We start from the raw sequence: 14174 nt of genomic DNA, 5'->3' as shown, positions 1-14174 counted from the left end.
TAGTTCGTCACTTTACAATCCATAGGGGACTAACCCTGCCTGTGAACCACATTTTATTTGCTTAAAAGTAACATAAGCTGAATATTCGATACAGTTCTGACAAAAAGAAGGCCAAATGTGGAACCATTAATGTATACGCCCCATTTGCCATCTGTGGGCATACTTAACCAATCACATACACGAATTATATTGTTGTACTCCAGATTGGTCCCGCAATTTACTTAGGCATTGGTAGTCTGGTTCCAAGTACTCAGAATTAGAAGTACTTGTACTCGGATGGCAAAGTACTTGACCTGTCTTTGTACTCGGCAGTCAAAGTACTCGGCAGTACTTGGTACTCGGAAAAAGTACTCGACTACAACACTGCATTTTACTTTATTAAGTACTTCACCTTACTTTATGTTGCATTTTCAAGCTGCCTGCTGCAAATCAATGATGTCAGTTGATAAGTTCCATACATATTCAGTCCTGTATGAGAGCTTTTTGGGCTGGGCTCAACCCCCATACTTTCTTTTTGGTATGATGTACTAACGTCTCACATGAGATTGTAATTACAGTTGATTATTTAGCATTAATCCAAAATACTTTGATGATTTATTCTGATGATGAGCATAAACACACAGAAAATAATGAAAAGAGAGTTGACATAACTACTGATGCAACATTATGCTGATCATTTGTTGTCTTATCATTTTTAGGTTGCTGGTGACAAAATTGCTAAATGTGCATTCCTCAAAGAGTGAGTTCCCCGAATCTTTTTATTATGCCTTTATTACATTAGTGATTCATCTTATCGTTGTTGTTTCTAAGTCCACATGACAGACTTGCACACTTGGCTCTCGGGTTACGTTTCTTATTCAGTTTCCAAGATAAGACAATAAAAGTACATTACTCCTAAATTTAATGTAAATGCTACATACATTCGGTAATCTCTGGTGTGAGGGGATTTTTTTAGGTTTTGAGGAGACTCGGTTAATTCCATTTAAATTGGAACAGTGTATCAGATTGAAACACTGAGTTCACAATTCTTCTCAGACTCATAGTAACCTCCAAAAGAGATTATCTGCCACTGCAAACTTACAACTGACATTTCAAAACCTTAATGGCTGCTAAAGGTTGACAGGTTTTTCTATGTCACTCACTTGTTAAGGATGAATGGGGGTGCTAATGGGGGTCATCCCTCCCACCTAAGGGTCATTTTTTTAGTTTAAAAAAAAAGAGACAGAGGTGAATTTTGGATAATATCATTGGCTTTCCTTCGAAGTGTGTAAAAAAAGTCCCCCAATTTAGCCCAACACCTCGGAAAGACTGCAAAAGGTGACTTAAAAAGAATTAAATTTTTGGCCCCAAAAGAAAAATTCCCCTGAAAAGTTGGTTGTGAGTCTGCCATTGTCCAATAGGGGAAAACGTTATCTTATTATGCATCATTATCGGTAAGTTTCATTTTGAAAACCTGCTGCCAACTTATGGATTGGTTTGTCATTAGTTGAAAAGGCAGCCTTATACAATTTTTGTTGTTTCCTAGAAGTTTTAAAAACTCAGTTTGATTTGGGACAAGAAAAAGGTCAACAAAGGTCATGTGGGACATGGGGAAGACATTTCAAAGACTCTGTGTGACTACAGTTGCTATAAAAGGCATCATGTTTCCATCTTCACAGCTCTGTTTGGTCAACAGACGGCTGCACCACATTAAGCAAGACCACAAGTACTGTTTGCTCATGCAGCCATTTGACCAACTTTGCTGTGCTGGTCTCGCCCAATCCGTTGAATGTAAGAACTCTGTTCTTCATCTCTGTTGCTGTTAATCATAGAGTGTCACATGTCATATCTATAAAACTAACTGTTAAAATCACTGTGCACAACTAAATAGTTACCTCAAGGCCAACTAATAACATAACAACACCATCAGATACAAAGCAGACATGTACCACCAGACTGCAAAAAGGGCACCATTACAATGCAGTGATTCAAAAGTAATTACCTTATTGGGGCGACAGATTGTCCCAACTAGTGTGGAAGAAAGATAATATTACTTTTTCGTCCTCTCAAAGTTTTGATGATCAGAAACCAAATAATCAAGTACAGAAAATATGAAATGCAAAGTTGCAATATAAGGTTAAGGTGCGTTAGCTCACAATTAGGCATAAGAGGTACCTAGTGAATTTTGGTGTCCAGATGAGGCATTTGAGGATTTGGTCGTCCCTTAATTTATTCTCCACTTGAATTCCTGGTACATATTTAGTCATGCATTACAGTTTACCCATTGTGTCTCTCTCCACTGTGTTTCAGTTGTCTAAAGGGGATACTGTCGCCCTGGATGTTCTAACCTATCTTGGATTGACTATCTCCATCATCTGCTTGCTTCTCACGCTCATCATTCTCAATGTCCTGAGGTGAGTTCTCATTTGTTAAATGGTTGTCATGCTTATACACTCAAGTTGAAATCCAAACCATAAATATGGGCGATTCACAATAGTGCAACTCCAAGAGTTTGAAAAGCATCGACCAATCACAATGCACGCAGTGTGATTGGTCAACGCGTTGCAAACTCTTGGAGGTGCACTATGGTGAAATGCCTGTATTGCTCTGGCATTGTCATGTTGGGTTTGGTCACGGACCATTTACCCAGGGATGTGCAACCGCGAGTGGCCCCAGTGCAAACGCATGTGCGACCTTGGTTGCATGCGTGTTACAGATTGTTATTACCCCCGAAGGCGCTCTCGTCTTTCTCGAAAAACTCGCGACCACATGACACCCGTTGCAGCATGCAGCATGTACAGTGCAGCCGTGGTTATGCCGAGATGACGCGCTGACGCGGTGCTTAAATCTATTCGTTTTGACAAATAAATCTTCTTCATTTATCGATTTCAAGGAGAAATGAAGTTCTAATGAGGCAAAATTCCCCAATTTTGTGGTACACTTTTCTCAGAATGTATAGGATGAAATATCTTGATCAGCATATTTTAGAAAGGGTGTACCCTGACTTAAAATATTACAAGAAAACCAAGTGGTAGACAGGAATATATGTTTTATTATTAGAGAAAGTGTTACATAATCCAACTTAATTTCTGCTTTGTTATTGTGCCGGCCGAAACACGCACTGAACCAGCTCTGAACTTAAGTTGCACATCCCTGGGTAAATGATCCATGGTTTGGTGCAGTTGGTGCAGTGTATGCAGAAACAAAAAATTTGAACGATGACTGTTTAAAAAGTAGAGGCAAAGGACAAATAAAGTGACAAAAATGGGAAAAAGTGAACTGCAACAAAAGCATTCCTCTGTTATTCTCCCCCTGTTACTCTTGAGGGATTTTTTGATCGATCTTGTGACTAGTTTTGGGAATGGTTTAGTGACTGGTCATGCCACTTATCTTGTGTGTGGCCTTTTGCCGGTCTCAACAACTTTGGACTTTATACTTTTTTAACCTTTTGCACTTGATTTGTCTAAACTTTTAGTTAAAACTGAGAAAGTCACCAAAACTTGTGAGAAAATTTTTATATGGTATCAGTGACATGTTTAGTTTATACTCTGATGCATCTTAGGATCCTGCATTCCTTCCTTCATTTATAGGCAGTTGACCAGTACTCGTATCAGCATCTTGAAGCACACTGCAGCTGCCTTGCTCATTGCTCATTCTATGTTTCTCGTTGGAAGCATCGTGAGCAACTCGTCAGTGAGTACATAATAGATCTCACTTGCTGGCTGGTTCACCTCCATTTTGGGGCATCCCCTTCTTATAATTGCCCCCCACCTCTCAGATCAGCCACTTTTATGTATAAAATGCATGTGGTATTCTGTTGTCATTCTGACATGCACAGACCCAGTCAGCTTCTAAAGCTTCCTGTTTCATGTAACATGCTCAGTACATGCTTGACATCAACATGCATGGTCAAGCTGCGGCACTTACCAGTCTATCAAATTGGTGCTAGTCCCTTGGACGGAATACACCCCACCCTGCGTAACAGTGATGCCTATATAGGGCCTGGAGAAAGCTGTAAATCCAGCTATTAACTTTTGGGTTTAAAGAGCTGAGAAAGATTAGCAAATGATGTATAAGTGCACTTGTAACTGTAAATCTCCTTTGTTAACTTCACTCAGTGAGGCCTCTACTCGACAAGCTCTTGATAATATGTTCAATAATTCAATCTGTCCATCTACGGGATGTGTTGGTAACAAATAAAAGATATGAACTGAACTGAACTCTCACAAGGTTATTGTCATAATGTTGCAAATTTGTTTCAATAATATATGGCTCCTTTCCGTTCAGACCTTATGCAAAGTGGTGGCCGGTCTGACGCACTATTTCTTTCTGGCCGTGTTCTTTTGGATCTTCATCCAAGGGGTGCACATGTACATGAAAGTACGCCGTGCCCTCAAGGGCGGGATTGACCTGATCTACTACTGCCTCTTTGGCTGGGGTAAGTGAAGGGGTGTGGTAGTAAGTCAAAGGGTGTGGTAGTGAGTCAAAGGGTGTGGTAGTAAGCGAAAGGGTGTGGTAGTAAGTGAAAGGGTGTGGTAGTAAGTGAAAGGGTGTGGTAGTAAGTCAAAGGGTGTGGTAGTAAGTGAAAGGGTGTGGTAGTAAGTCAAAGGGTGTGGTAGTAAGTCAAAGGGTGTGGTAGTAAGTCAAAGGGTGTGGTAGTAAGTCAAAGGGTGTGGTAGTAAGTCAAAGGTGTGGTAGTAAGTCAAAGGGTGTGGTAGTAAGTCAAAGGGTGTGGTAGTAAGTCAAAGGGTGTGGTAGTAAGTCAAAGGGTGTGGTAGTAAGTCAAAGGGTGTGGTAGTAAGTCAAAGGGTGTGGTAGTAAGTCAAAGGGTGTGGTAGTAAGTCAAAGGGTGTGGTAGTAAGTCAAAGGGTGTGGTAGTAAGTCAAAGGGTGTGGTGGTGATCATTTTCATACATGTGCATGTAGGATATATATAAATGCCTGAAATGGGCTTCAACAGCTTAGGCCCCAATTCGTACACTGTAACTTCTCTTCTGGACTGACAGTGCATATTAATCATTGCTTAATACATTGGTAGTGATGATAAGCTCCAGCACAAAAGACAACTGGGTAATTCCAGAAATTAGGGGTCTATTTCTTTTCGTGTCCCCATCATATCTGACATATGATTTTGTAAGTTCAGAACACATTTTCTAATTACCGAGAGTGCTGAATTAATGCAAATTACCCGCCAAACAAATAGTAATAATTTGATATCAAGCCCGGTGATATTTCCATGTCAAATAACAAAGGTCAGATGTAACAGGGACACGAAAATGTCACAGTTTTGGACCCCTAATTTCTGGAATTACCCAACTGGAAAAACAAACTTTATATTACTATCAGTGTTGTTGAAATAAACATATCCTTTGCTATCATCTGTCAGATGGTTTTAAAAATGATTATACGCTGGCAACAAAAAAACTCCCACATGGGTTTGTGCAGTGCCCTGAATCGTACATTCGTAGTTTTCAAACATAAAGAGTTTGAAGTGTGTAAATATGATATGAGTTTTCCATCTTTCTATACTTGTTAAGGTGTTCCACTGGTAATTGTGGCCATCAGCTTTGGCATAAGGCACATGGATTACGGAGTGGGCGAGATGTGAGTGTTTTGACTAACTTCTCTTCACAGTGTTAAAGGAAACACGACCCTGTCTCTTCACAAGAAAAACTTGTGTCACACAGTGCAGCGTTGTTGACAAGTCAAATCACAAGCCCTATCACAGACCAGTCTTGAAATGGCAAAGGATTACCCCTGTCACAGTTCATGAATAGTTGGTGGTGTGGCTTATGACTGTGAGTGACTAGTGATGGACATGATGGATTAGCACTGATGTTGGTGAGGCCAGGATTTTCTCCCAGGGGAACCATTTTTTTTTGGGGGGGAGGAAGGGGTCTAGGGATGGTAAAGCACCTATCACCTAAAACCATAATAAACATTTAAGAGCAGGAGGAGGTCAGTTTGGGGGTCGTTTTTCAAGCAGTTTGGTAATTTTCATCCCTTTTCTTCTCTATTTCTTTTATTTCTTTTACTTTTTTTTCATATTTCAACTTTTTTTTCCGAGGCAAGTGCCCTTCTCCTTACCCATTCATGACACCCATGAAAAATGGTACAGTGAAATTTAGTTTGATATGTACATTTTACATTGTCAGTGAGTTTCTTTTCTTTTCATTTTTGTTCTTTTTTATTTCGCGTTTCAGTTGTTGGATTTCCGTTAAATCTGGAGCTGGTGCTCTGGTTGCCTTCCTTGGACCGGCCTACTTTGTATTGGCAGTAAGTGAACATTATTTTACATGATGAACTTTGTAGCCTATGTTGCTTGCTTATATACTAAAGGAATCAAACCTTTAATTCAGTGAGCCTCGCAGAAAACTTTTTATTACTCGAGTGATTAAATGGTGACCAGTCACATGTGAAAAGTCACTGCCTGGATCCAGTCATCACAAAAATTGGAGGGTGCATGTGCAGTTGCAATGGGAGGGTGCCAAGATGGTAATGAAACCAAAGATATGAGCAGGGCATAGTTTATAGTGATTAAAGACTGTCTCCTACAGCTCAGTATTCAAATTTGGGGGTGCTACCATTTGGATCCCTCAGTTGGCAGATTGACTGTGGTTTCAAATGTCCAAATGACACTGTTCAGGGGTTTTGTAGATATGCTGATAAAAAGCCCATGCCAATAGAGGAAATTTGTTGCTGGTTGACAATAGTTGAAACTTGTTAGTTAAACATTTATTGCACAGAAGTTTTGCTATTTACAAGTGATCACTACTATCTCTGTGATAGATCTGTCCTCAGCCAGCCCTGATGTAAGATTACTGTCGTTTGTTATTAAATCTTTCACCATCCAGATTTTTTTTTTTACTTTTCAGGTCAATTTGGTGGTGATGTGCATGGTGTTGCACGTGTTTATGTCAGTGAAGGTCAACAAAGATAAGTCTGAAAAGGACAAGATCAAGTGAGCGCCAGACTTTAAGGAAATTCATCCAGTTAAAGTAGAGCATGATTAATATATTCATTTCATCGGTGGATCCTTTTTGCCCCTTTGGAATTTGGTTTCCTTCCCAAAGTGAGCTAAAAAATGCTCCAGAATTTAGCCTTTTGGTCTTGCTCCACATTTGGTGTATACAAATTACACAAATAAATTACATTTTCAGGCCCATGTATCAATCCTTGTGCAGTGTAAATTAATAGTACTCCCTCAGATATCTATAATGTTGACTGCTTCAAGTGGTATAGTAAACCTAGCCTCGCAAGGTTTTATTCTCAGCCTTTTGTTTTCCCGAAACAAATTGGATGGGCAGTGCAGTGCACACTCAAAGCCGAGCCCCAAGGGGGGTAATGAGTTCCCCTTCCCCCACCCCCTGGGGCCAGAATTTTTATTGACAAATAATGAGCAAAAGGCTTTTTTGGGGGCTTATTAATTTCTCTTTGTCCCCAAAGTGTATGAGAAGCTCCAAGATGTAGCTTGCCCCTCAGAGAGATCATAAATGGTTACATGGAAAAAAAGTTCCAAATTTTCCACCCTTAACCCCCCCCAAAAAAATGGGTTCTGAATCTGCTCCTATGCTCATTGAAAGAACAAGGGAGGCTAGATAGTTTTTCCTGTGCTGTAACTAGTGAAGGTCATCACTGTTGTGCAAATTCTTTGTAGTCATAGAGATATCCTATCAATTCTGATTACAAAAAAATGTGCCTCTCAATTCAGATATGAGATTTGAGAAATTCCCCAAGATCTTTCAACCCTACCATGTATGTCGTGCATCAGAAACGCATGCATACAAAGCACAGATGCAGGATTTTTGCTCGGGGGTTTTCAGGAAGTTTTGTTTGTACAAGGGGGAAGGATTAGCTGTCACTGTTGGTAATCCAATCGATCTCTTTGTTTTTTGTCCTAAACCATACACACAAACTAAGACCCCTATAGTTCTACGCTTTGGGGGGGATCTTTCATCCTTTAGAGTAGGGCTCTTAAAAAAATTGTCAATAAATGGAGGGGGTTTGAACCCCCAAACACCCCCTCTGGACATGTTTCTGTACACAAGAGGCCTATTTGGAACTCCAGTCACATATACTCTGGTTGTAATGTGTCAAGTGCGTGTTCAGAGTAAGGATGTGGATGCCCTTGTATGTCACATAATCTGTTTAGAGAAGCATGGCAAAAGTAGAAGATCTCATTGGTTGGCATGTTTTTCTTTCAAATCTGAGACAGATTTCTGTGGTTGAGGTGTTACAGTAAGTTTTATCCATGCATTTTCCACATTGGCTTTATTTTGTCAATGTTGGTTAAACTTCTAATTCTGATTCCTGTGTTCTTTGTTTGTTTTATTTTTGTCAATGATCAGGTCAGGCATGAAGGCTGTCGTTGTGATGACACCCATCCTGGGCCTGACCTGGCTGTTTGGCTTGCTGCTCATCATCAAAGATAGCACGGTTTTTGCCTATCTCTTTGTTATTTTCAACTGCCTGCAGGTGGGTTTTGTGAGTCGGTGTTCAGTAGTGACCCAGACTGGTTTAAAGTCTTTATGATGGTATATTGTTGTAAGGGAGACCATTGCTTGTCTCATGCACATTTACACAGGCAGAATTTTGTGTCAAGCCAGGACTTTCTGCAAAACTGTGGATGAAAGATAATTCATATTACAATCCAAGATAATTGGTTACATGTACAGTAGAGAATTTATTTCTTTAAATCCAACTGCTAAGTCTCATTTCCTGTCTCAGATTTGGCAAACAAAACAACTTCACAAGTATTCAAGCTACGAGCATTTTTAACCCTACAAAAGAGCTGAGAATCCGCCCTCCCAATATTTTCCCCAAAGTTACCACATGCAATGCATTTTATGGTGCCAATCCATTTTCTGTTGATGATGTCTAAAAGTCACTTTGAAACCAATTTATGAACATCAGAGCTACGGTGAAGGTGCCCATTTTTTCAAGACTGCCAGAAAATGTTAGCTTTTCCCTTTGGGTACTCAGTGCACAGGCAGCCTCACATGGCAGTACAGACTATAACATGACCTCAAAGAAACAAAACCCTATATTGGATTGATTTGAAACTTTACAAATGTATTTATAAAGGACATCTTTACACATACATTAGGTTTCAAAAGATTTGATGTGGATCAGCTAAGATCTTAAGGGCATTTCTGAGGAGAAAAAGTCTGAGACCATTTACAGTTAAATTTGAAAAGAATTTTAACATAAGTTCATCTCTCATTCCTTCGTGCAGGGGCTGTTCATCTTCTTCTTTCATGTCGTTTTCAATGATGAGGTAAGTCTGCTTTATCACCTTCACCTCGTATGCTATGCCCCAGACTTTCAAATTGGTGTCATCCACAGAAAAGTGGAAGGGTACATGTTTCCCCAAATGGTCCACTCTTTCCATTTTAATCAGGACATTTCATGAGATGAGTGCGCAAGGTGGCAGATATGTTCTGTCTTGGCAAAAGCGGCACCAACTCAGAATTGAGCGCTTGTGCTTATGACAGCATATCTCTGGAAACAGGTGAAATTGAAAGTTTCAAGCCAAAAACCATGTAAATTAAAAACACTGCAAGCCGACATTGTATATTTGAAATGGACAGTACTTGCGTGCACCATTTTTGAGGGACAAACTGTATTTCTTGAATTTGGACATGGTAGTGATATGGGCACATGTTTTATATTTCATCGACTTTTTATAACATACTTGTTTTGTTTTTCCTTGGTTTCTGAGTTTATTCTTTCTTTTATCTATTCGATTAGGGGACTGAAGATGGCACATAATTGTTACTGGGGAAGTAGCATGCTGGGGCAGTTTTGAACATGTGATTTAAAACTGGTTTGGGATCTGACTACTACAATTAAAAAATTCAATAGTTTTCTTTTTCATTTATTCAAAAATGCATTATTTCTATTCTGTAATATTCTAAATACCCAAGACCATTTTACCCATTCCTATATGAAACTTTGATATACATTAAATTTACAAGAATGAAAACTAACTGATTAAACTTTTCTATCACTCTTTTACTCCATGTTAAGAAACTTGTGTTCCTCATGTCCCTAAACATTTTTTTCACCGTATTAATTGAGTTGTGTTTAAAAACCCTGTTGATACTAACTTGAAGCAACTGGAGAGGTTTGGATTCAAAATGGAAAGGAAATAGCATTGATTGCAGTTTGCAATAAAATTCTTCAGTGAATGACAAGACCTTGATCTACAATCCTGGACAAATCTAGTTGGGCCTCCAACCCCCAGGCCCCTTTTCAATGTTGGATCTATGCAGGCAGTCTGCTTTCGGGTTGGACATGACAACATTGACCGGGGGGGAGTGGGGGAGGGGGCTGGAGAGCAGATGGCTATTGCCAAGTGTCCCTACAATTTTACCCAGGATTGTAGCTGGCTGTCAATGTCGCTCAGAAATATTTTCCAGTGCACTATAATTTTTCTAATTCATATATGCCTTTTGGTGTTAAAAGGTGGGGATATGTGAAGAATTGATGTCATATTTCCCATCAACTGCAGATTATATTTTGCCATCCTATAACTTTTTGAAACCCCCATGGCCAATGCAAGCCTATTATAAGATGTGTTTGTCATGTGCGCAATGGTAAACATCTCACATGGATATTTATGATGCAGCATGTGGCTCTTGGTGGTGTCTTCAGTGGTTGGAAACCACTGCACATGCACTGATGGACTTTTAACCAACAGGAATGGTCAAACAGTCTTGACGTTTATAGGTGTTATAGGTGTTGGCAGATCCTGGGGCCTAACAGAGCCACCACTTCTCCAAAAAAAGCAGTGGGGGTAATGAGAAGGTGATTTTGTTTGTGCTGTTTTTACATGCCAGCAGATGTCTGGTGCAAAAGGATGGCATATGCTTGTCTTTGTTATCGTTCTAAATTGATTTTGTGAGCCTTGGTGTCAACGCTTTCAGGTGAGGCAGGCGTACGTCAAGACACGCAACAAGATTGCGGCAAGTAAGGATTCCTCAACCCACCTCACGAAAATGACGGTGAGTTACTTAAGCAGGGGTCAAAACCTGTTAGTGTCTTACCAAACACAAAGTTCAGTACTCTAGTTCTAATCAGGTACTTGGAGCTAGGGACAGCTAGAAATAATGTATGAGCCTAGGCGAAATAGATAAAGCCACTAGCTTAGGTTTATAGGTTTGTGTGTTATCTCCAGCCACAGCCACATGATTCAGACACAGTGGATTAGTCAAGATTTGGCCAGATTCTTGGTAACACACACTTTAGAGGTTTTTTCTTCAAATTATTGTTGGATAGGTGACTCCTAACTATGTCAGATCATAGTCTAGCCCCTGTTAATAGCTATCAGAAAATGTTTGGTTTTGTAAGAATAAAAGTCTTCATGAAAAGTTTTCATAAAAATAGCTGCATTCAATTACCATAAGGGATCCTTTGTAATCATTTGTTCTAGAATTTCGCAGGGGGAGATCTAGGTTGAAAATAGTTGGTTTTCCTTTTGCCGGTGTTCTTTAGCATTTGCTACATGTAGCCACCCTGAAAGCATAGGTGTTGAAATCCAGCACTTGTGCATTCACAGTCTGTGACCACTGTATGAAAGTGTTAAATCCAAAATTTCAAAAGATATGAAAGCAAAAAACAAAAAGATTAAAAAATCCCAGGAAATTACATCCTGAAACTCAAGAGGTTCATGTAATTCTTAACAATTTATTAATGGAACATGAGTAAGAAAAAAAAAATCGAACTGATTTTTGGAGGACTATGGAACAGCTCAGAGCGTTGACTGAGAATAAGTTTAGATAATGTGTCCATTTTGTTTTCTGCAGAAACCATCAAAAACCGCAAGAGATCACACCACTACTGACGGTAAGTTAAATGACCTTACAGTAAAGAAATCAATCCTTCAGAAACAAACAAAAACCTTGATTTTTTGATACCATTAATCATTTTACTTAACCAGGTAGCAGTATGAGTTACATGTCAACTATTCTCCCCAGAGGCTAGTGCTGTAGCCAAGGGATGGCAAGGGGGACCGCCCTCTCTGCAGGAATTCTTACCCCCTTATCCCCTTTTCCACTAGACCCCAGTCAATGAGAAAGTCCCTGTGATATATGCTGATATATAGAAAGCATAGATACGTCAAGAAAAATTCTGTTAAACCAAGCAACATTTATAAATGATTATCATTTCCTTCTACATCCTTGTGTTCGTTCTGGCAAGTTGTTGTATGCCAGGCCAGAATCCAAACAATGTTTAAATCAGTTTCAAGCAAAACCTCCAGCCTCTTTCTTTTTTCTTCATCAGATACCATGACAAACGTCAATTAAGGCTATAGCAATTTCACCGGACCTGATGGCTGTTCCTTGTGGTGCCCAACCCAGTGGGGAGTGATGACTCTCACTATTTTGTGACCCAAATTTGGGCTGAGCATGCACCATCAAAATCCTGATTTTAAACATAATGGATCTATAAATACATGTTAAAAAATCTACAAATAATTAAATCCTATGAAAGTATTGTTAACTACACAGAATATCCAGAGAATTATATGTACACATTTGTTAGAGAACGTAAAAACTGTAAGTACACAACTATTTTCTTCTGGAATGGTTTCAGCTTGGAATATAATTAAATATATGCTTGTAAATTATGGCACTCATCTCACAAATTACTTACACCTTGTGAGAAATATTGGACAAATGCTGTTTATTATTGCTAATTTTATCCTACACTTTTGGTTATTAACTTTGCACCGTTTCTGCGAGATTTTTGAACTGTTGAAATTTTGAAGTTTTGCAATTGTATTCAGCTTACGTCGTAAGTGCAATGCGTGATATGAAAATATGAAAATCGTGAAAAAAATTTCAAGGCTGTATAAAGTACCCAGGCTTTAAATTAAGAGTTGTATTATCAAATAACTTTGAGATCGTTGTAACACTAGTTTGTAAAATGAATACACACGAATTTGACCAATTTCTTTTATTCACGATAAGTGCATGCTGACAGTCACATGTGGATGTTTGTGCAGAGTAAAATTACTGTTGGAGGTAATTGCACAACAAAATTAAATCTTTTAACAAATTGAACTTCAATTTTAAAATTTTGATACTGCACTGGTGGTACACCTACACTTTTCCAAATCAACAAATTTTGAGTGGTTTCAGATTGACAACTTACTAACAAATTTTCATGACTTGTTGGGGTCACTCGAGACTAGTGACTTCTCATATCGAGGGGATGGACAATTGAAAAATATTAAAGGAAGAGTGATGAAAAAGCAACCCCTGTCCCCCCCCCACGGGGGGGGGGGAAGAGGAAAGTGGGTGAAAGTCGTCTGTCATTATACTGTCAAATGTATATAGTGTATTTTCTAAACTGTGAATTGGTTAGTGTCACTTTGTAAAATTTGTTCATGTTTGCATGCACAAGGGACTGCGATATACTCATTGCACTCCAAACAATTATGGCAAAAAGTGTGGATTGACTTTGCTAAGTAAATTATGTGTTGAATGAATAATCTTGTGTTGTAATTAGATAGCTTAATGTGTAAGTTTACTTCATGATTGTTTTTTCGTACAGAATAAAGTTATTGTAGAATAATTCAAATGTCATTGTATTTATAATGAAATATATTTATGCTAATTGTATATCTTTAATTTTTCTGTTTTAATTGGGTTAAAAAAATTGTTAAAGCAAATAAGAACATGTAGGCATACATTCGCTTGGGTAAGAAAGACATAATTAGCAAAACTCAAATTTGCTAAAACCAATCAGAAATTATGCTACTTAGAATGAAATGGGCAGAGAAGAGTTTGTAAGAACGTTCGGGCAAACAGTGTAAAATATGCAACCAGTAACCAAGTTTATAACTAGTTTCTCAGTTCAACGATGTATGGGATTAGGTGGTAATTTGCACTTTTAATGAATGTAGTTAGAGTGTACCAAAGAGAGCACCTTTACGCTTACATAACGCTTGTGCTATTAAATTTGTGAGATCTCTGCACCCTTTAGAAGTGGATGCGAACAGGGAGAAAATAATTGCGTATAAAAACGTTGGGGTAAAATTGAAATGTTTGGATTGGAGGGGGTCAGACTACTGGGAAATTGTAATATAGTAAGCCATTATTGCATCATCCTCCCCTTGCTGGATAGATGATTCACTTAAAAAAAGAGGTGGATCCACGATTTTTGCTGGGGGATATTGTGTTCGCACGG

At 38.8% G+C, this 14174-nt stretch overlaps 1 protein-coding gene across 2 annotated transcripts in view; it reads left to right on the top strand.

Moving 5' to 3' along the window:
* Positions 1–14168, top strand: part of LOC110982883 (adhesion G protein-coupled receptor L4-like) — a 40099-nt gene extending 25931 nt beyond the window's left edge. For both annotated transcript variants that reach the window (XM_022241635.2, XM_022241634.2), the window contains 13 exons: positions 699–739; positions 1659–1770; positions 2290–2393; positions 3570–3672; positions 4267–4417; positions 5516–5582; positions 6182–6254; positions 6854–6939; positions 8327–8453; positions 9214–9255; positions 10907–10984; positions 11786–11825; positions 12264–14168. In XM_022241635.2, coding sequence (XP_022097327.2) covers positions 699–739; positions 1659–1770; positions 2290–2393; positions 3570–3672; positions 4267–4417; positions 5516–5582; positions 6182–6254; positions 6854–6939; positions 8327–8453; positions 9214–9255; positions 10907–10984; positions 11786–11825; positions 12264–12286 — 1047 coding nt within the window. In that variant the 3' untranslated portion in view covers positions 12287–14168. The remainder of the gene's footprint in view (positions 1–698; positions 740–1658; positions 1771–2289; positions 2394–3569; positions 3673–4266; positions 4418–5515; positions 5583–6181; positions 6255–6853; positions 6940–8326; positions 8454–9213; positions 9256–10906; positions 10985–11785; positions 11826–12263) is intronic.
* Positions 14169–14174: the final 6 nt, after the last annotated feature.

Source organism: Acanthaster planci, linkage group LG01 (assembly GCF_054643075.1).
Source record: "Acanthaster planci isolate LZ-2023a linkage group LG01, COTS_SCS, whole genome shotgun sequence".
In the NCBI taxonomy this organism is placed as follows: domain Eukaryota; kingdom Metazoa; phylum Echinodermata; class Asteroidea; order Valvatida; family Acanthasteridae; genus Acanthaster; species Acanthaster planci.
The sequence above is the reverse complement of the archived record's forward strand: the minus strand, read 5'-3'. Positions and strand labels throughout refer to the sequence as shown.